The sequence below is a fragment of the Schistocerca piceifrons genome, chromosome 6, assembly GCF_021461385.2.
Source record: "Schistocerca piceifrons isolate TAMUIC-IGC-003096 chromosome 6, iqSchPice1.1, whole genome shotgun sequence".
Classification (NCBI taxonomy): Eukaryota; Metazoa; Arthropoda; class Insecta; order Orthoptera; family Acrididae; genus Schistocerca; species Schistocerca piceifrons.
Genome location: NC_060143.1, coordinates 97123865 through 97146354, shown reverse-complemented (window position 1 = coordinate 97146354; position 22490 = coordinate 97123865). Strand labels below are relative to the sequence as shown.

Below are 22490 nucleotides of genomic sequence, written 5' to 3'. Positions count from 1 at the left end.
TTCATCTCCCAGATGGCCTTTGTACGGACCCGTTGATTCTTGCGGAACATTTTGTGACCCATTTTGCAATGGCATCAGCATGAGCCTCCTATCCGGCTGCTTTCCTTCACCAGAAACAGCGGGCCGAAACTTCCAACTTATGTTTTACCCCTTGTCAGTCAGAATCTTACAACGAACCTTTTACTGAATAGGAATTTCTTTCCGCACTTTCTTCTTCTCATGATACGGCCCATGGCCCAGACTCCATTCATAACCAACTGCTTCAACATCTCAGTGCTCCACAACGGCAACATCTTCTCCGGGTGTTTAACTGTATCTGGCACCAGGGTGACTTCCCTTCTCAGTGGAGGGATAGCATCGTGGTTCCTGTGCTTAAGCCTGGTAAGAACCCCCTATTTGTTGACAGCTATCGGCCAATTAGTCTGACCAATGTTGTTTGCAAGTTGCTTGAACAGATGGTAGCCCGTCGGCTCAATTGGGTCCTCGAATCTTATGCACTCGCTGTTCGTTCCTCTCCCACTCATCCTTCCTATTCTATCCTGTTCCAAGACCGTGGACATCGCCCACCTGATTCCTGCCCTCGGGCTGGTTTACCGGTTGGGCTCTGCCTTGCATCTCTTTGCCGTGATTTTCAGCTTCCTTCTTTGTCCTGTCTTCCTCACTCCCTCCCCTCCACCCCCCCCACCCCCCCCCCCTCTTGGTTAGTTCCTCGGCCTTGAATTCGGATGGATCTCTGCCAAGATCCGAAAGCTTCCATCCCCCCGATGGTGTTCCGTTCCTTTTTCCGCCGAATTTTATGGGAGTTTCGGGATGCTGTTGTTTTCTACACTGATGTCTCTAAATCTGCTGTTCATGTGGGATATGCCTTCACGTCCTCTGTTGGAACGGAAAATCATCTGCTGCCACCTATATTTGGGGTGTTTACTGCGGAATTGATGGCAATTTCCCAGGCCCTTACCTTTATTAAATAGTCCCAACACAACCACATTTTGTTATGTACGGTCTCAATGAGTGGCCTTCTGGCTATTGACCGGTGTTTTTCGCACCATCCTTTGGTCTCTGCCGTCCATGACCATCTCGCTGATATTCACCGTGCTGCTTGTTCCGTTGACTTCCTTTGGGTCCCTGGCCGTGTGGGTATCCCGGGTAATGAGCTCGCTGATCATTTGGCTGGGGGAGCAGTCACTTACCCCCCGTTTTCTGTAACCCCTCCTGCAGCAGATTTACGGCTTCACATCAAATCCCACTTCGCACAATCATGGCCCAACTCTTGGGAGGCTACTTCCCTGTCTAATAAATTTCATGCGATTGAGGTGACACCAGGCCCGTGGCGTTCTTCCTTTTGCCTCTCCCTAAAGGACTCGACCACACTGTGTTGTCTCCGCATTGGCCATACCAGGCTGACCCAGGGTTTTCTTTTGCGTGATGAGCCACCCCCACTTCTTGGTTGTGGAGCCTTCCAGTCAGTAGCCCACATTTTGGTTGAATGCCCCCTTCTTTTGGCTCTGTGTGCTAAGTAGAGACTCCCCCGCACTTTACCTTTGATGTTGGCTGACGATTCCCGGATGGTCGACCTAGTTCTCGGTTTCCTCCGGGATAGTGGTTTTTATTCTTAGTTTTAAGGTTTTTAATCTCTCTCTGGTGTTGGGGCTGGGGGTTGAATGTTGGGGTATCTCCCACTGTAAGCCGTGTTTGGAGATTCCCGACTCCCCTCCCTTACCGAGATCCTCTTTTCTTTCCCTTTTACTCTGTTTTTATCATTTTTTAGGATTGGTTAGTCTCCTTTTCCCATACGTACTTCTACATTTTTAGTAGTTGCACCTTTTAAGTCGCAGGTGGTCTTGCCTCTGCTGTTTCAGAAATGGGATATTTCCTGCCTCTAGCATAGCGTTGGGTTCACTCTCTTGCTGACTTACCTCATTTTGTTTTTACCATTGACAACATGACTGCCCTTTTACATTTTTTAGCCCTTTCCCTTTTATCATTCTGACTTTTCTGAGATGTCACACTATTGGAATGGACCACATTTGAAACAAGGGACTGATGACCTTGCTGTTTGGTCCCTTAAACCCCAACCAACCAACCAAACTCTTAAACACCTTTATGTAATATGGTTGCTGTGTCTTGTCCTGCATGAGCAGGAGCCCTTGAGGTAACCTTGACAAGGTGTGTGCGATTATATTTTGTTTACCCTGGATGTATAAGATTTCAAAATTGAACTCCTGCAACTACATGTACCACCTGGTTAACCTTTGATGTAATAATTCACATGTCAACAAAAAAGAAAGTGCTTGATGATCGCAGTAGGCTTTGGTGTGCTTGCGTCGATAAGTAGTAACCATATTTCTTAAATGTCCTTATAACCCCAAGAACCTCTAGCTCTGTCACGGAGTATGACCACTCTGATTCAAAAAGTGTTCGACCAGCAAAACTGATTGTCTTAGGTGTCAGTTCCCCTTCACCTTTAATGATCTGAAATAAGCAAGTGCCTAATCCCTGTGACGATACATCCATACTCAAGCAAAACTCCTGTGACATGTCAGGGTGGTGTAGTATGTTTACATGTAGTAATGCTTCCTTTATTTTGTCGAAGTCTGCTTGATACGGATCAGTCCATATCCATGGATTGTTCTTCCTCAAAATATTAACCAATGCATCACTATTCAATAACTGATCTGGAATGGATTTCCTAAAAAATGAGATCAAACACAAATGTGCCTTGAGTTGGCTTTTTTTTCCTGTGGCAGTGGGAAATGTTTGATCATGTCACATTTTCCTGGAGCAGATAGTATACCCTGTGGTGAGATACTGTGACCAGGGATCTGACCTTTTCTTTTCCAAACTCCAATTTCATTATTCTGCAATTTGATATAATACCTGTGCCAAAAGCCTCACATCTTCTTCCCATGTGGAATTAGCAATTAACAGGTTAGGGTGGCTCTACTGAGGAGTTGTGGTCCCAAAACTGTGTCCAGTGCAGAAATGAAAAAACACACACTCACATTCAAGCCGAACAGTAAAACACAAAATTCATAGCTTCTGCGCCCATACACAAAGGTTGTGTACTTCCTACTATCTTCATGTAATGCTGTTTATCAGTACATGTCTTTAAATCAATTATAATGAGAAATTTAACATTGTGAAATTTCAGTAACTGTTCTTCAAGGTTGTCAGTGTGTGTCGTGACAGGAAAAATGATTTAGTTTGTACTTCGAACATCAAGCACAAGCCTGATGGTATCATTGGGTATGGCAATGGTTATGGTAGGGCTACAGGATGGAGAATACAAGAGTTGTTCGATCTTCCAATTTATCATCCTTTCAATTTCTTTCCTTGCAACTTCTCTTTTTGCCCAAGGAATCGGATATGAAGAAAAGTAGACTGTCTTGTGTGGGTAAATGTCCATTTTGTACTCATAACCATTTGTTACCCCAGGACACCTTGTAAATACTTGCACATAACAAAGTATTACTTCTTGTAAATGCTCCTTCTGATTCTCTGACAAACAAGCAGTTTCACTTAGCTTGATTTGGACAGTATCCAGATTCATGACTTCTTCCGACAGCTGCTAACCCTTTTGTGTGTCAAGAAACCGTATGTTTTGATATGAAAATTGTACTCTGATATCAGTACTCAGTTTGAGTATATTTTCAGTTGTGCTGGTTTTAACCCTTTCATGGGCAAAATTATTGAGCAGTTTTTTTAATGAATGGAGAGCAGATAGTAGTTAACAGATAGGTATATTTATTATACAGAATATTAAATTTGCTCCAACAGTGAAAGTGAGGTCACACAACAAGTGGGGTCTATGCAAAGTGGTATTTGACAATACGTACAAACACAGCCCTCCTCCCATGAACCATGGACCTTGCCATTGGTGGGGAGGCTTGCGTGCCTGAACAATACAGATAGCCGTACCGTAGGTGCAACCACAACGGAGGGATATCTGTTGAGAGGCCAGACAAACATGTGGTTCCTGAAGAGGGGCAGCAGCCTTTTCAGTAGTTGCAGGGGCAACAGTCTGGATGATTGACTGATCTGGCCTTGTAACACTAACCAAAATGGCCTTGTTGTTCTGGTACTGCGAACAGCTGAAAACAAGGGGAAATTACAGCCGTAATTTTTCCCGAGGGCATGCAGCTTTACTGTGTGGTTAAATGATGATGGCGTCCTCTTGGGTAAAATATTCCGGAGGTAAAATAGTCCCCCATTTGGATCTCCGGGTGGGGACTACTCAGGAGGACGTCGTTATCAGGAGAAAGAAAACTGGCATTCTATGGATCGGAGCGTGGAATGTCGGATCCCTTAATCGGGCAGGTAAGTTAAAAAATTTAAAAAGGGAAATGGATACGTTAAAGTTAGATATAGTGGAAATTAGCGAAGTTCGGTGGCAGGAGGAACAAGACTTTTGGTCAGGTGAATACAGGGTTATAAATACAAAATCAAATAGGCGTAATGCAGGAGTAGGTTTAATAATGAATAAAAGAATAGGAGTGCGGGTAAGCTATTACAAACAGCATAGTGAACATATTATAGTGGCCAAGATAGACACGAAGCCCACGCCTACTACAGTAATACAAGTTTATATACCAACTAGCTCTGCAGATGACAAAGAAATTGAAGAAATGTATGATGAGATAAAAGAAATTATTCAGGTAGTGAAGGAAGACGAAAATTTAATAGTCATGGGTGACTGGAATTCGAGAGTAGGAATAGGGAGAGAAGGAAACATAGTAGGTGAATATGGATTGGGGCTAAGAAATGAAAGAGGAAGCCATCTGGTAGAATTGTGCACAGAGCATAACTTAATCATAGCTAACACTTGGTTCAAGAATCATAAAAGAAGGTTGTATACATGGAAGAATCCTGGAGATACTAAAAGGTATCAGATAGATTATATAATGGTAATCTATTGGTTATGAACTGTAGATTAAAACTGAAGAAACTGCAAAAAGGTGGGAATTTAAGGAGATGGGACCTGGATAAACTGAAAGAACCAGAGGTTGTACAGAGTTTCAGGGAGAGCGTAAGAGAACAAATGGCAGGAATGGGGGAAAGAAATACAGTAGAAGAAGAATGGGTAGCTCTGAGGGATGAAGTAGTGAAGGCAGCAGAGGATCAAGTAGGTAAAAAGACAAGGGCTAGTAGAAATCCTTGGGTAACAGAAGAAATATTGAATTTAATTGATGAAAGTAGAAAATATAAAAATGCAGTAAATGAAGCAGGCAAAAAGGAATACAAACGTCTCAAAAATGAGATCGACAGGAAGTACAAAATGGCTAAGCAGGCGTGGCTAGAGGACAAATGTAAGGCTGTAGAGGCTTATCTCACTAGGGGTAAGATAGATACAGCCTACAGGAAAATTAAAGAGAACCACTTGTATGAATATCAAGAGCTCAGATGGAATCCCAGTTCTAAGCAAAGAGGGGAAAGCAGAAAGGTGGAAGGAGTATATAGAGGGTCTGTACAAGGGCGATGTACTTGAGGACAATATTATGGAAATGGAAGAGGATGTAGATGAAGATGAAATGGGAGATATGATACTGCGTGAAGAGTTTGACAGAGCACTGAAAGACCTGAGTCGAAACAAGGCCCCGGGAGTAGACAACATTCCATTAGAACTACTGACGGCCTTGGGAGAGCCAGTCCTGACAAAACTCTACCATCTGGTGAGCAAGATGCACGAGACAGGTGAAATACCCTCAGACTCCCAAAGAAAGCAGGTGTTGACAGATGTGAAAATTACCGAACTATCAGTTTAACAAGCCACAACTGCAAAATACTAACGCGAATTATTTACAGACGAATGGAAAAACTGGTAGAACCCGACCTCGGGGAAGATCACTTTGGATTCTGTAGAAATGTTGGAACTTGTGAGGCAATACTGACTTTACGACTTATCTTAGAAGAAAGATTAAGGAAAGGCAAACCTACGTTTCTAGCATTTGCAGACTTAGAGAAAGCTTTTGACAATGTTGACTGGAATACTTTCTTTCAAATTCTAAAGGTGGCAGGGGTAAAATACAGGGAGCGAAAGGCTATTTACAATTTGTACGGAAACCAGATGGCAGTTATAAGAATCGAGGGGCATGAAAGGGAAGCAGTGGTTGGGAAGGGAGTGAGACAGGGTTGTAGCCTCTCCCCAATGTTATTCAATCTGTATATTGAGCAAGCAGTAAAGGAAACAAAAGAAAAATTTGGAGTAGGTATTAAAATCCAGGGAGAAGAAATAAAAACTTTGAGGTTCACCGATGACATTGTAACCTGTCAGAGACAGCAAAGGACTTGGAAGAGCAGTTGAACGGAATGGACAGTGTCTTGAAAGGAGGATATAAGATGAACATCAACAAAAGCAAAATGAGGATAATGGAATGTAGTCAAATTAAGTCGGGTGATGCTGAGGGAATTAGATTAGGAAATGAGACACTTAAAGCAGTAAAGGAGTTTTGCTATTTGGGGAGCAAAATAACTGATGATGGTCGAAGTAGAGAGGATATAAAATGTAGGCTGGCAATGGCAAGGAAACCGTTTCTGAAGAAGAAAAATTTTTTAACATCGAGTATAGATTTAAATGCCAGGGAGTCGTTTCTGAAAGTATTTGTATGGAGTGTAGCCATGTATGGAAGTGAAACATGGGCAATAAATAGTTTGGACAAGAAGAGAATAAAAGCTTTTGAGATGTGGTGCTACTGAAGAATGTTGAAGATTAGGTGGGTAGATCACGTAACTAATGAGGAGGTATTGAATAGGATTGGGACGAGGAGAAATTTGTGGCACAACTTGACTAGAAGAAGGTATAGGTTGGTATGACATGTCCTGAGGCATCAAGGGATCACAAATTTAGCATTGGAGGGCAGCGTGGAGGGTAAAAATCATAGAGGGAGACCAAGAGATGAATACACTAAGCAGATTCAGAAGGATGTAGGTTGCAGTGGGTACTGGGAGATGGAGGAGCTTGCACAGGATAGATTAGCATGGAGAGCTGCATCAAACCAGTCTCAGGACTGAAGACCACAACAACAACAACAACAACACAAACACAGCGAGTGCTCTTTTCTGCAGCTTTGGTACTACAATGACAGCACATCCAGTAGGTTTCTCCTAAAATGTGTTGATGCTCCCCTACAGCCACATGACGAAAATCTTCAGGTACTTTGACCCTTTTTGCCAGAAGGACAGGTTTTTGTCCACGCTTTTTTTGGGATGCGAAGCCAGTGATCAATTGTCTGGCTAGATGGGTCCTGTATGTGAGCTGATCATGCTGTCCACTTTTTCTTTTACTTATTTTCCACAGGATAAAACTGTTCACTGCAGCAAGTCCACCAGGAAATAAAATATTCTGTGCCACCATTTTACAGAACGTCTGCCAATAGCATACCTTTCTCGTAATTGATCAAACTTATCGACACCATTCATTATTTTGTTGTATTCTGCCACAACTTCAGGACAAGAAATCTTTGTACTAGTACCGTCCTTGTTTTTCCTTTTCACCGTGGCTGTTTCTCATGGGTCATGAATTGAGGACAGGAAAGTGACTGGATGGTTATCCATCCATTTTACTGCAGAAATGGCCCCTTTTGTTTCAAACTGGAATTCTCCTCATTTCAATTTTACGTTTTCCTTCATAAATTTGGGTAAATACTATAGCTTTGAGGAAAAAATCACAAAATGTCACACAAACAGCACTGAAAGGCTCCTCTACAGAGTAACACTCAGCTATACAATGCCTCTGCACAAAGTTACAGCAAAAATGGCGGGAACTTCAGATTGGAAGTAGTACCCTATACTGTTCACTAGGTGGTAGCACCGTACAGAGGTGGGAACTATGAATCCCATGGTACTAGGAGCAAGTTCATTGTAGTGGGAAGCATGTTTCCCACGGCCCATGAAAGGGTTAATTAAATTTACTGATAACGTCTGTTCGTTGACTGTAAAGAAACATTTTCCTTGCCCTATGTCAAACTGTACTTCATATTGTCTAAAGGTAGCAATTCGAATAAGATAGTTTACTACAAGTTTTTCCACTACCAGAAAATACACTTTAGAGAAAAACTGCTGATAGTAATGCGTACTAATGCCAGAAGTTTAACTTCTTTTGACTTGCTCCCGACTGTGGTCAGAATATGACAGTTCTGCACTGGAAATGCTGGCATACAACATAGTCTTTGCAGGTCATTAGAGAGACCTTGTGATAGTACATTTGTTGATGCATGTGTGTCAAGTACTACATGTACTACAAGTACAACTAGATCACATATCTGGGCACCAATTACAGCTTTCAGTGACACCTCATTATCTGTGTCTAAGTTGTTTACATCTTCCCAACACTGATGTTCTTTCATATCTACCCCTTGGTCATATCTGAAAAAGTAATTTGGAATAAACTGCGTGTACCCACCCCTTTTAATGGTCTGCGAATGGGGACTTACCACCTGTTAGAGTTTTCCTGATTGGTTGGGAGGAGTTAGCCTCTTGATTGTGAGTAACTTAAACTGTCTGAATGTTGTGGGTTTGACCTCGCCAGTCCATGTCCAGTATTGCCCTGGAATTAAATTCTCCTTGACCTTGACCCCCACTGGATACATAGTTGTTATCCCATTAATTGTAATTGCCCGGTGGAGAACTGCCAGGTGGTCTATTTGCAGTTGATTCCTGCCATTTGCTGTATTGATTATTGCCACCTGCTGAGGGTGCAATGTGAAGTTGTTGACCACAGCCCCTATGTTTGGTATGAACCGGTCTATTGTAATTCTGTTTGTGATTTCCTTCGAAACCTCATTTGTGCTTTTGGTTTCCGCTGCTGCCATAATTATTTCTTGTATTATTATTGTTGTTGCACAGGGCATCTGGGTCCCAATTGTGTTGGTTATTACCACAGTTGCCATTCTGCTGTTGACTATTTTGCAGAGACACACACTGTGTATTAATGATCTGTAGTTGCAACATCCTCTTTTCATACACACATCAAAAAAGTTTTGCATCACCTCGGTTCTGAGAGTTCCAGAACCTGTACAGAAAATTGCAATAGAGATTAACATGAACATCATTTACACCCTTTTTATTGCTCATGAAAACCATACATGCATGTTGTACCACAATACAGTGAGATCTTCAGAGGTGGTGGTCCAGGTTGCTGTACACACCAGTACTTCTGATACCCAGTATCACGTCCTCTTGCACTGATGCGCACCTGTATTCTTCATGGCATATTATCCACAAGTTCATCAAAGCACTGTTGGTCCTGATTGTCCCACTCCTCAATGGCGATTCAGCGTAGATCCCTCAGAGTGGTTGGTGCATCACATCGTACATAAACAGCCCTTTTCAATCTATCCCAGGGATGTTCGATAGGGTTCATGTCTGGAGCACATGCTGGCCACTCCAGTTGAGCGATGGCATTATTGTGAAAGAAGTCATTCACAAGATTTGCACGATGGGGGCGCGAATTTTCATCCATGAAGATGAATGACTCACCAATATGCTGCCGATATGGTTGCACTATCGGTCAGAGGATGGTATTCACGTATCATACAGCCGTTACGGTGCCTTCCATGAGTGCTAGTGGCATACGTCGTTACCACATAATACCACCCCAATACAGCAGGGAACCTCCACCTTGCTGCACTCGCTGAACAGTGTGCCTGAGGTGTTCAGCCTGACCGGGTCGCCTCCAAACACGTCTTCAACAATTGTCTGGTTGTAGGCATATGTGACACTTATTGGTGAAGAGAACATAGTGCCAATCCTGAGCAGTCCATTTGGCTTGTTGTTGGACCCATCTGTATTGCACTGCATGGTGCTGTGGTTGCAACGACGGACCTCGTCATGGACGTCGGGATTGAAGTTACTCATCATGCAGCCTATTGTGCACAGTTTGAGTCATAACACGACATGCTGTGGCTGCATGAAAAGCATTATTCAACATGGTGACATTGCTATCAGGGTTTCTCTGAGCCATAATCCATAGGTAGCATCATCCACTGCAGTAGTAGCCCTTGAGTGGCCTGAGAGAGGCATGTAATCGACAATTCCTGTCTCTCTGTATCTCCTCCATGTCCGAACAACATCGCTTTGGTTCACTCCAAGATGCCTGGACACTTCCCTTTTTGAGAGCCCTTCTTGGCAAAAGTAACAATGTGGACATGATCAAACAGCAGTATTGACTGTCTAGGCATGGTTGAACTACAGACAACTCGAGCCGTGTGCCTCCTTACTGATGAAATGACTGGAAGTGATAGACTGTCAGACTCCTCCCTCTAATAGGTGCTGCTCATGCATGGTTGTTTACATCTTTTGGCAGGTTTAGTGACATTTCTGAACAGTCAAAAGGGACTGTGTCTGTGATACAATATCCACAGTCAGCATCTATCTTCAGGAATTCTGGGAACTGGGGTGATGCAAAACTTTTTTTGATGTGTGTACATTAGATCAGTTGAGTCAAATATGGATAAGAACTACTCTATATAATTTTCAGGTGTAGTGATCAGCTTTTCCCTGTTGTGTGTGGGAGGGAACTTTTCAGTATTTTCAGTACATCCACATGGGAAATTGGATGTGCCCAATACCTGTTTTTGTTTAAGTATTTTTCTAAATACTTGCTCAGTTCTCCATGGTGACCAGTTGAAAACCTCTCAATGTAGCCTCTGTTGGACTGCTGTGGACCAATTTTTGTCCAAAAAAGCCCGTTCAAATTGCTCATAGGTATGGCATCTCTCAGCCATATCTGTTGGCTACAGTAAAACATTGCCCTGTGTGTACCCCACAATAAACCGTATCATCTGTGCTTCTGTCCAATTGTGGCATAACACATTGCGAAAGGCTCTGATAAACACAATGGAGATCATCCTCTTACCCTCTGTTGAAAAAATCGGAAATTCCTTATGACGGAGCAGATACTTGTCCGCTAATAATGTAGACAAACATGCAGTATTGTCTGTTGCCACCATGCAATTGTTTGGATGCACATGATTATACTCTGGTTATGTTTGCACTACTGGTATTGACATTGGCAGTGCCTGTTGCATTTTGTAATTTCTTTATTTTCAGTCTGAAGGACTGGTAGCAAATGATTAATATGTCCTGCCCAACTGCACCTGATTGCTAGCTATTGGTGTCTCTCTTGTGACATACAAAACATTAATTAGACTGCTCTGCAACTTCTCATTTGCTGCCTTTAAGCCAGTCTGTCTTAGCAATCAATTTGTTTTCCCTTTCCTTTACTACCTCTTCAACTGCCTCGACATAAGTCTTATGTTCTTGTATGACCTTCTGTGTGAGGGTCGTACCATTATCTAGCATTTCTGCTTTGGCTCTGTCCTTTAAGTTCTTTACCTCCTATTTGTTTGTTTCCTGTACTTTCTTTATAAACTTAGTGCCAAGATCTAAATTACTCAATTTTACCTACAGCTCCTGTACTTCTTTAGGGCAAATCTCTACATAAAGATTGCAACTCATTAACAGTACCTGTCATAGTTTCTAAATTTCCAACTGGGCCTCTTGTGTATGTGTCTGCACATCACTCATGATCTTTAGCATATATACCATTTCCTCTAGTGCCTTGTCTATAGATGACACTTTTTGGTCTAGGTTGTTTCTCCTGAGACAAATCAGTTAATTTCTTCTTCATACCTGCAAGTTTGCATGTTAAATCAGTAGAAAGATCAGTGCATGGATTTTGACCTAAATTATCAAACCACTGTGATAGGTCATTCTTAAAACCATCAAATGTTTGCTTTTGTTCCTTTTTAAAATAACATAATTTTTTATCAAGTTTTTTGGTTTTCTGTGTACAAAAATTATTAAATAAATTCTTCATTAGGTCAATGCATTGATGATGCAATAGTGTCTTGTGCTCCTACCATGTCTTGTTCTGCCACATTTGAAACAAGCTGTCATGAATTGGAGAAATGGAAATTTACTGATTCTGCACTAGCATGCCTTTCTCTGGCCTTATATGAGAAAATGCTTCTTGGTGAGATTTGGAAATTAGTCTCATATACCATGAGCTTGGTAGGACCATGAGGTGATATATTACTGTCATCAGCATAAATTTAATTTGTGCAATATTCTCTGCTGTCTTAGATATGATTGACATTTTTGGTGTCACTTTCATTTGTCGTTGCACCCATTGCAGTGACATTTTGTATCTCTGCACTATTTTTATTAGTCAGCACAACCTTGTTAACTGGTTCCACTTTGTAAATCTCTTTTTAAGTTATAAATATGAAATAAAATTGAATTTTAATGTTAAAACTTATTAACGAGAATTTTCTCAATCAGTACATGATGTATTCTATGCCAGTATGGCATATCGTTGTTGCTATTTACAATTTTTGTATCCACATTCCAAAAAATCAAAATAATGTTAACCCAGATCCCTATAGCTCTAAAAAAATGTTTCATTTTTATGACTGGGTGGGGTAACGTACTGCTAACACTTTTGATCGAGGCTTTACCAAGTGCATTCATGTGAGCTCTAAGTTGGAGTTTGTTCCTATCTTACAGACTATTTTCTTAAATGTTGTTGATACAATTCTTCTGATTAAACATTTGTAATCGATGCATACCGTGTGATGCTTGCCCTTCGTTTTCTCTCGGCAGTGTTACTCCAATCGTGAAACAAAGTAAATGAAAAACATCTATTACAGCAGAATGTTACTAAACATGTTTTATATAATTTAATTATTGCACCTGCCTAATCTCTCTGACACCATCTAGGGAACATTCACCAGTTCTACTGATTAATTATAATTTTAAGGATAATAATTATGATGGAAATTTGCTGGCACTGCACAAGAGGCGTAACAATAGTGAGTTCACTCAGGAGTGTGTGTCTTGGGTAAATTATGCACAGCAGTGCACACTTCAGTCAGTCAGGCTTATGATTTTTCACATACACAATCAATCTGTAACATATACTTTTGAATTATTATATAATAGCTCTTCAAGCTTTGAACTTATTTACCTCCTCTTCTTCATTGAAGACAGTGTTAAGGCATCCAGTTTGCTCTTTTTAAATTACTTGGTTCTCTGAAGTATTGCAGATAATGCAGATGTTGTTGTTGTGGTCTTCAGTCCTGAGACTGGTTTGATGCAGCTGTCCATGCTACTCTATCCTGTGCAAGCTTCTTCATCTCCCAGTACCTACTGCAACCTACATCCTTCTGAATCTGCTTGGTGTATTCATCTCTTGGTCGCCCTCTACGATTTTTACCCTCCACGCTGCCCTCCAATACTAAATTGGTGATCCCATGATGCCTCAGAACATGTCCTACCAACCGATCCCTTCATCTGGTCAAGTTGTGCCACAAACTTCTCTTCTCCCCAATCCTATTCAACACCTCCTCATTAGTTATGTGATCTACCCATCTAATCTTCAGCATTCTTCTGTAGCACCACATTTCGGAAGCTTCTATTCTCTTCTTGTCCAAAATATTTATCGTCCATGTTTCACTTCCATACATGGCTACACTCCATACAAATACTTTCAGAAACGACTTCCTGACATTTAAATCTATACTCAATGTTAACAAATTTCTCTTCTTCAGAAACGCTTTCCTTGCCATTGCCAGTCTACATTTTATATCCTCCCTACTTCAACCATCATCAGTTATTTTGCTCCCCAAATAGCAAAACTCCTTTACTACTTCAAGTGTCTCATTTCCTAATCTAATTCCCTCAGCATCACTCAACTTAATTCGACTACATTCCATTATCCTTGTTTTTCTTTTGTTGATGTTCGTCTTATACCCTCCTTTCAAGACACTGTCCATTCTGTTCAACTGCTTATCCAAGTCCTTTGCTGTGTCTGACAGAATTACAATGTCACTGGCGAACCTCAAAGTTTTTATTTCTTCTCCATGGATTTTAATACCTACTCCCAACTTTTATTTTGTTTCCTTTACTGCTTGCTCAATATACAGATTGAATAACCTCGGGGATAGGCTACAACCCTGTCTCACTCCCTTTCCAACCAGTGCTTCCCTTTCATGTCCCTCAACTTATAACTGCCATCTGGTTTCTGTACAAATTGTAAATAGCCTTTTGCTCCATGTATTTTACCCCTGCCGCCTTCAGAATTTGAAAGAGAGTATTCCAGTCAACATTGTCAAAAGCTTTCTCTAATGCAGATAGATCAGGTGAAATAAGGAACTAGTAAATGAAGCTGACTTTGTACTATAGGAATTCACATTATTAGTGAACCAAACATAAATCCACACCCTCTCTGTCATGGATGGGAAAAGACAGACAGTACAAGATTAATGAAACATCTGATAGGAGTTTTTAGAAGAATAAGAAAATTAATGTTCATCTTTTCTTGCCAACTTCACAGACATGATTGCTGTGGGCATACAACATTTTAATCTTTGTCGTAAACTACTTAGGCGAATGACTGGATAAAAATAGAAGGAAAAATAAAACATATACCAACATAGAAAAACCAGCATAAGTTCCAATACAGTAGGGACATGCGATAAAGTCCAGTGTCTTATACCACAATGTCCAAACATGTGCCTGGCTACCTGCGTGGCTTCATTAACACCCAGCAAGGCTGCCAGCTAGTCCTAGTGGCCACACCCAGAGACGTCCTTCACCAGCATAGGAACCAGTTCTGTTAGCATCATCTGGAACAAGCTCTGCCTCCACATCTGCCACACCAGCAGGGGTAGCCCAGCTCACCCACTCCAAGGACTCACAGAAGCAGACACAAAGTCCATTTGTGAGCAATGACATTCCAGGTGGTGGACGCTCGATATTCCTGGTTCTCCAGCCATTGTTGATCACTTCCAATGGATATGGATCCAGATGTCTCACAGGAGGAACTCCAGTCTGTGTTACTTATGATGTCAGACACACAGCCCACTATCAGGAAGTTGTGAGTCTGGCCCGACATCGCCTCCTCCAGATCCATTGCTGGACCCAGGAGTGGCTCTTCTACACCACCAGCGTCAGGAGCAGTTTTCACAGCAGGTTGTACTGCTCCCATCACACTCTCCCTTACACTTGCTAGGATGGTTCCAGCCTAAGGCCAATTCCAGGGAGGAGGTATATTGTGATCCTGCTGGACATACTGCCAGATCAATCAGTATAATTACGTGTACATCTGATGAGGTCACTGGGGACTGCACAGAGTGATACATTCCCAGTGCTACACTTCACTGATAAACAAGAGCAGCTAATCTAAGGACTACTGCGACCTGTCTAGGCCTCCCTTGTCGCAGCTGTCTGATGTGTGCTACACGCTCTCTGGTGGACTTAGGCCGGTATTACGCTATCAAATTTCTTTGTCAAAGATTTGATCAAAGATGTGATACAATATTCCGTCCAATATATTTGACAAAGATCTTTGACGGAGCGCTAGAAGGGGTATTACACTGTCATCAAATTTTTCGTCAAAGTTCAAGATGGCTGACAACAACTTGTTATTAACCGCAGTAGTTGTATGTACCCCAATTGCATTGTGTGCACAACGCACATGCGGAAAAGAAGTGGGGGGAAAAATGGAACCATACATACGAGGTTGACAGTCTTAAAAGTCCTGGGATTACAACTTGATAATAAATTCAGTTGGTAGGAGCACACCACAGAACTGCAGAAAGGCCTTAACAAATCTGTATTTGCAATTCGAGTGTTAGCAGACATAGGCAACATAAAAATGAGAAAGCTTGCATACTATGTCTACTTTCATTCCATAATGTCATATGGGATAATACTTTGGGGTAAATCTTGAAGTCAAACAAAAGTTTTCAGAGTCCAAAAGCATGTAATACGTATTATTTGTGGAGTAAATTCACGGACGTCCTCCAGAAACCTCTTCAAAGAACTGGATATACTAACTACTGCCTCTCAGTATATTTACTTCTTAATGAAATTTGTCGTAAATAATATATCTCTTTTTCCAACAAACAACTCAGTTCATACATACAATACTAGGAACAAAAATGATTGGCACAAGGACTTAAAAGCACTTACTATAGTTCAAAAAGGGGTCCACTACTCAGGAACACTCATCTTCAATAATTTGCCAGGAAACATAAAAAATTTAGTTAGAAATAAAGATCAGTTTAAAAGGAGCCTGAAAAACTTACTACTGGCCAACTCCTTCTACTCCATTGGCAAAATTTTTAATAGAAACAAATGGTGTATTGTATTTATTCATACTATTAGTATTGTTATTTCAGCATAAAAAAAATCGACATGTTCCAGATCCACGAGGATCTCCTCAGCAGGGATCTATGGAACGAAAAACTGATCTAATCTGGGTGAAGTTGTGGGTTTTACGGTGACACGATAAAAGCATTCAACAAAACTTGTTACGTGAGCTTACAGTGGAAGACGTCAAGTCGTACATCAATTACTTAAGAATGGATGAGCATACATTTCTGTATGTGCTCAATGAAGTGTATCCTCATATCACAAAGCACAATATTCACTTAAGAACTGCTACATCTTCAGAAGACAGGCTCACTGTAACACTCCAATTCCTTGCTACAGGAGAGGGTTATGTTATGTTAAGTTAGGTTAGGTCAGGTCAGGTCTCCAATCTTCTTAATCTATTTTTGTATTCAGGCTGCCTCACGTTGTAAAGCATCTCATCAGCTTCAGACATCTTTATTAATTTTGTAGTTGTCGGCACACACCAATTGTATTTACCGGCAATGGTTATAAAAACACTACAGACGACAGAACGCTGCAGCGATGCTAACGCTCCATGTGGTAACATGTCACATTGCAGTGAACAGAAGACAAGCGGTTTCTTTGATCAAATATACAGCAAGGCCCTAGATTTGATCAAATATTGGATGACATTTGACATAGTCCCTATTACACTATCAAATATCTTTGACAAAGATATTGGACAAAGAAATTTGATAGTGTAATACCGGCCTTAGCAATGCTTGGCTATTTCTGGGTACTGATTTGAAGTGATGCAGTCTTTGTTTGATGGGATATTGTGCCTACCATAAGTGCAATGATAGTGTGTTTGTGCATTGAGGGTGGTAGGATGCTGGTAGGCATAAGCAACAAATCTTGAACTTCAGCAAGTTCAAAATAAAATGATAAACATGTTTTGTTGGACAGTAATTCTGCAGATTAACAGATTATCTTCAATCAAGGTTTAATAATTCATGTTGCCAGTATATCCAGTAACTGTGTTAATTGTGAATATACCTCTACTTTTACAGCACATATGCAATTATTTTTCTTGGACAGATACGCGCAGATAAGACGCAGCAGCAGCAACTATTGAAGTAAAATACAACAGACACTCACATCAAAAATATCATTGGTTTCAGGTTGCAAGCGTGGCAGTGAAAGGTCTTCTAGATTGGCGTGAACCAGCAAGACCCCAAGCAAGTTATTCTCATGAAATTTTTGCAAATTTTATGAAAACCAGAAGCAATGAAGTTGGCACCATTTGGTACATGATTCAGCCTGACACTGGTTCATCGTATGAAAATAAATTTTCCAAGTAAGATATTAGGACTAAGAAATTGCATATTCAGCTCAACAGCAAACTTCAGTGTATATTAACAATGTCCAAGATAGAAGAGGAACTACACACACACAGAAACAAGTGTAGGATGAGGATATCTGATAAAGTTCGGTATTTTAAGTGTCAGAGTTTAAATTGACTTCTTTATCAGGAAAATAAGAAACATTAAATAAATTCTTGTACTGTATGAAACTGGATACAGAAGGAGCAAGATCTACAGATGCTGAAGGAAAAAAAAATTGTGGTGTTGGATCAGGAGAGGGAGAGAAACTGATGCCAGGAGGGACTTCATAAGTAATATTGTTTCAGATGCCATAGCCAATGTAAAGTTAATCTGTGTCATAAATTAGGCCTCAAGGAGCAGGATAGGAACCAAAAGTGATAAAATTTGGATAGCCAGCCCCTTTTCTCTCTGTTTTAAGGATGAGTGGCTTTTTCTTGCCTCCGGCAGCTGTATGTCTTACTCTTTCTTTCTCATTTAAGGAAAGAGTCATCAGAAAGTTAAACCAGGAATTGTTCTGTTTAAATTATGTATTGTTCAGTTTCTCCCCTTTTTGTCAGATATTAAGAGCAGGGCTACTGTTGTTTGTTTTATTGACAGTTTGCACAGAAAATGTTAATACCAGAAAGTAATAGAAATGTGTAAAGTGACTAATCTAAGTGTTATATGCAAAAAGGTTAAAAAATCCAGAGCTTTCAGAACAATAGTACGTTTATTTGGAGAAAGGCAGTGGAAGATGGGACAACATACCGTGTAACATAATGACTGAGGCTTAGCAAAGAGATGGAAGGGGAGGGGGCAAAGACTAAAAAAGAAACAAAAAGACAAAATGGCAAGGATAGGGGGAGGCAAGCGGGAGATAAAACAGTGGGGGTCCAGGGTGGATGTACTGTACTGAGATGAGTAACAAAGGTAGTGTGCTAGTAGACTATGTACCACAGTTTCTGTGCACTGTTGGTATGTATCCACTAACTCATATTGGCAAGTTTGTAATTGTTCTGCAAACATATAGAACAGGCATATATGAGCTGGTACACTGGATGGATTGAATCATATAGAATGGACCAGAATAACTAGGGATAACAGTGCAGGGGACAAATACAAATACAGATGTTTTATTTCACCTTTGAGCATCTTTACATGCAATCAGTGTCATCAAAGTTAACACAGTAATAATAATAGTAATGATGATGATGGAGATGATGATGATAATGATACAAACTTGGGCAAATGTCATTAAGCATAAGAAAATAGTGGAAGATAGATACATTGCATATTCAAGTATGTGACAGCAGCATTACAAGATAATTGGCTTACATAATTATGTAAATGACAAAGATAACAAATATTTAAACAGTTAAATGACAATAGGCACATGAAACAGTACTAAAATAGATACACAGCATGAAGTATATTTTGTTTGTTGTTAATTTATTGTTCATTCTGATAAGAAATGTGGGTCATTTGCCACACTCCCAAGGAACTCTTGAGCAAAGTTAATTCCTTTACTTTTCATCCATCTCAAAAGACTAGATGTAAATTTATTTACTGGCATCATGTTGGCACTTTCAGGAAATTTGTCAAAATAGACAAGACCAAGATATTTCCAACTGTTACAGGTCTTCTCTGGCCCAGCATCTGGCACATTAATTGTATGGCTACAAGTTTTTAGAATGTTACTAACTGTCATCTAAGGCTTTGGAAAGGAATTATGTGAAATGCTATACAGGTTGTTACTAACATATTGGAGATTTAGGGAGTAACAGAAAATTCCTATGGATTATAAGGGTAAAAGACTGACATTTGATGGTATGGCACTTCTGCAGCAATAATGATCAGCACTAAAATGTTAACTCATCTAAGTTACTCTCCATAAAGTTGTAATTAATGTCAATTAGATGAGTGTTCAACTTAATACTGTTGTAAATCCAATTCTAAATTTGTAGAAGCAAAATCATTTAAAAATGCAGATGTGCTATTTATACAATAACATTTTGGAGCTATAATATGAAATTTCCACCCACTTTTTGAGTTAATAGATTTGAGAAGTATACATGGAAGAGCAACTGAACGGAATGGACAGTGTCTTGAAAGGAGGATATAAGATGAACATCAACAAAAGCAAAACGAGGATAATGGAATGTAGTCGAATTAAATCGGGTGATGCTGAGGGAATTAGATTAGGAAATGAGACACTTAAAGTAGTAGATGAGTTTTGCTATTTTGGGAGCAAAATAACTGATGATGGCCAAAGTAGAGAGGATATAAAATGTAGACTGGCAATGACAAGGAAAGCTTTTCTAAAGAAGAGAAATTTGTTAACATCAAGTATAGATTTATGTGTCAGGAACTGAAGATTAGATGGGTAGATCATGTAACTAATGAGGAGGTATTGAACAGAATTGGGGAGAAGAGAAATTTGTGGCACAACTTGACTAGAAGAAGGGATCGGTTGGTAGAACATGTTCTGAGGCATCAAGGGATCACCTATTTAGTACTGGAGGGTAAAAGTTGTAGAGGGAGACCAAGAGGTGAATATACTAAGCAGATTCAGATGGATGTAGGTTGCAGTAGGTACTGGGAGGTGAAGAAGCTTGGAGAGCTGCATCAAACCAGTCTCTGGACTGAAGACTAAAACAACAACAGCCAGTGGTATGATCGGCTTTATAATTTTATGGAAAATCTATACCATGACTACTTGTTCTTAAGCTGTGACATATGAATAAAATCTGTGATACAGGAAGTGTAGAATTTATTTCTTTTATTCCAGTCTGTGATCACAAAATTTTTTGTCCTCACACTATTGATGTTGGTCAGCAGTGACCATCTTCAGACCATGCAAAAAGAGCAGTTATGTATGTTCCCTGAAGTGTAATTTTTTCCATTTGTGTTTTGGGCAGTGTACAAACTACTTGGCCAAGTTTCCTAATGATCAGCAATCTTATCATGATAATATGAAAAGGGAAAAAGTACAATGGTCACTTGCTATCACCTTCATCTGGGGGTGATTCTCCATTCTCAGAGCCATTAGAACTGAATGAAGTGGAAACACTAATAGTTCCTTCATCAGTAACATTTCTGGCGTGGCTGTCACAGTTCCACTAATCCTGTTTGAGTTGCTGTACTGTACTGCAGTAGTCTTTCCAGGCTTCAGCATTAATTGGCTGAAATGGATCATCTGTAGGTTTCTGTAAATTTGCTTCCAAATCTGCAGTGTTTAAGTTCTATCATACTACAATAGTATTTTCTCCAGCAGCTTAGTGTGGTATGAAATATTGTCTATGATATTTACTGATTCTTACAGAGATAAGATGATTGACACTGCCTCATAAAGTGAGCACATGTAGTTCTGCTGAAGTCTACTTGCAGAGCTTTGAGAACCTGTGTTAAGTTAAGAATCTCTAGACGTTCTTCTGCCATCTATGTATTGCTCCAATAGAGACTGAGGAAACAAGATTATACTAATTACAGTGCAAATAGAGGCATTTAAGCAGTCATCTTCCTGCACTCCAAATGTGATCTGCCACACGCTCTCCCCTATTACGTGATAATACAAAACGAGCTGCCCTTTTTTGCACCCTTTCGATGTTCTCCGTCAATCCCACCTGGTAAGGATCCCACACCGCGCAGCAATATTCTAACAGAGGACGAACAAGTGTAGTGTAAGCTGTCTCTTTAGTGGACTTGTTGCATCTTCTAAGTGTCCTGCCAATGAAACGCAACCTTTGGTTCACCTTCCCCACAATATTATCTATGTGGTCTTTCCAACTGAAGTTGTTCGTAATTTTAACACCCAGGTACTTAAGTTGAATTGACAGCCTTGAGAGTTGTACTATTTATCGAGTAATCGAATTCCAATGGATTTCTTTTGGAACTCATGTGGATCACCTCACACTTTTCGTTATTTAGTGTCAACTGCCACCTGTCACACCATACAGCAATCTTTTATAATATTAAAAAACTAGAAACCCGCCTCGATTGCGAAAAAACACCTAGGTTTCAGCGTAGATAACTACACCTTCTTCAGAACAATAAAACCCACAAGTGCTTAAGAAGACCTTTGTCAATGATTAAAAGAACACCATAGCTACACATTTATAAATGAAAAAAAAGGAAAACACAAACAGTACATGTGTACAAAGTATAAACCGTTACTTAACTGTTTGTGTTTTCCTTTTTTTCGTTTATAAATGTATAGCTATGGTGTTCTTTTAATCATTGACAAAGGTCTTCTTAGGCACTTGCGGGTTTTATTCTTCTGAAGAAGGTGTAATTATCTACGCCAAAACCTAGGTTAACACTAGGTGCTTTTTTCGCAATTGAGGTGGGTTTCTAGTTTTTTAATATATTAACCAACGATTGCTGACGCGCTGAGATGTTGAAGGTTCTTAAATCTTTTATAAATCACTTTGCAACTGATACTGGTCTTCAGATGACCTTACTAGACGGTAAATTACAGCATCATCTGCGAACAACCTAAGAGAACTACTCAGATTGTCACCCAGGTCATTTATATAGATCAGTAACAGCAGAGGTCCCAGGACGCTTCCCTGTGGAACACCTGATATCACTTCAGTTTTACTCGATGATTTGCCGTCTATTACTACGAACTGTGACCTTCCTGACAGGTAATCACGAATCCAGTTGCACAACTGAGACACTACCCCATAGGCCCGCAGCTTGATTTGAAGTCGCTTGTGAGGAACGGTGTCAAAAGCTTTCCGGAAATCTAGAAATACGGAATGTCGATAGCGGCCATTACTTCGTGCGAATAAAGAGCTAGCTGCGTTGCACAAGAACGATGTTTTCTGAAACCATGCTGATTACGTATCAATAGATCATTCCCTTCGAGGTGATTCATAATGTTTGAATACAGTATATGCTCCAAAACCCTACTGCAAACCGACGTCAGTGATATAGGTCTGTAGTTCGATGGATTACTCCTACTACCCTTCTTAAACACTGGTGCGACCTGCGCAATTTTCCCATCTG

The 22490-nt window shown here is 40.3% G+C and overlaps 1 protein-coding gene across 1 annotated transcript in view; it reads left to right on the top strand.

The window, feature by feature from the left end:
• LOC124803166 (selenoprotein N-like) overlaps positions 1-22490 on the top strand; it is a 153680-nt gene that overhangs the window by 45224 nt on the left and 85966 nt on the right. The window contains exon 3 of the mRNA XM_047264348.1: positions 17298-17473. Within this exon, the coding sequence (XP_047120304.1) occupies positions 17298-17473 (176 nt within the window). The remainder of the gene's footprint in view (positions 1-17297; positions 17474-22490) is intronic.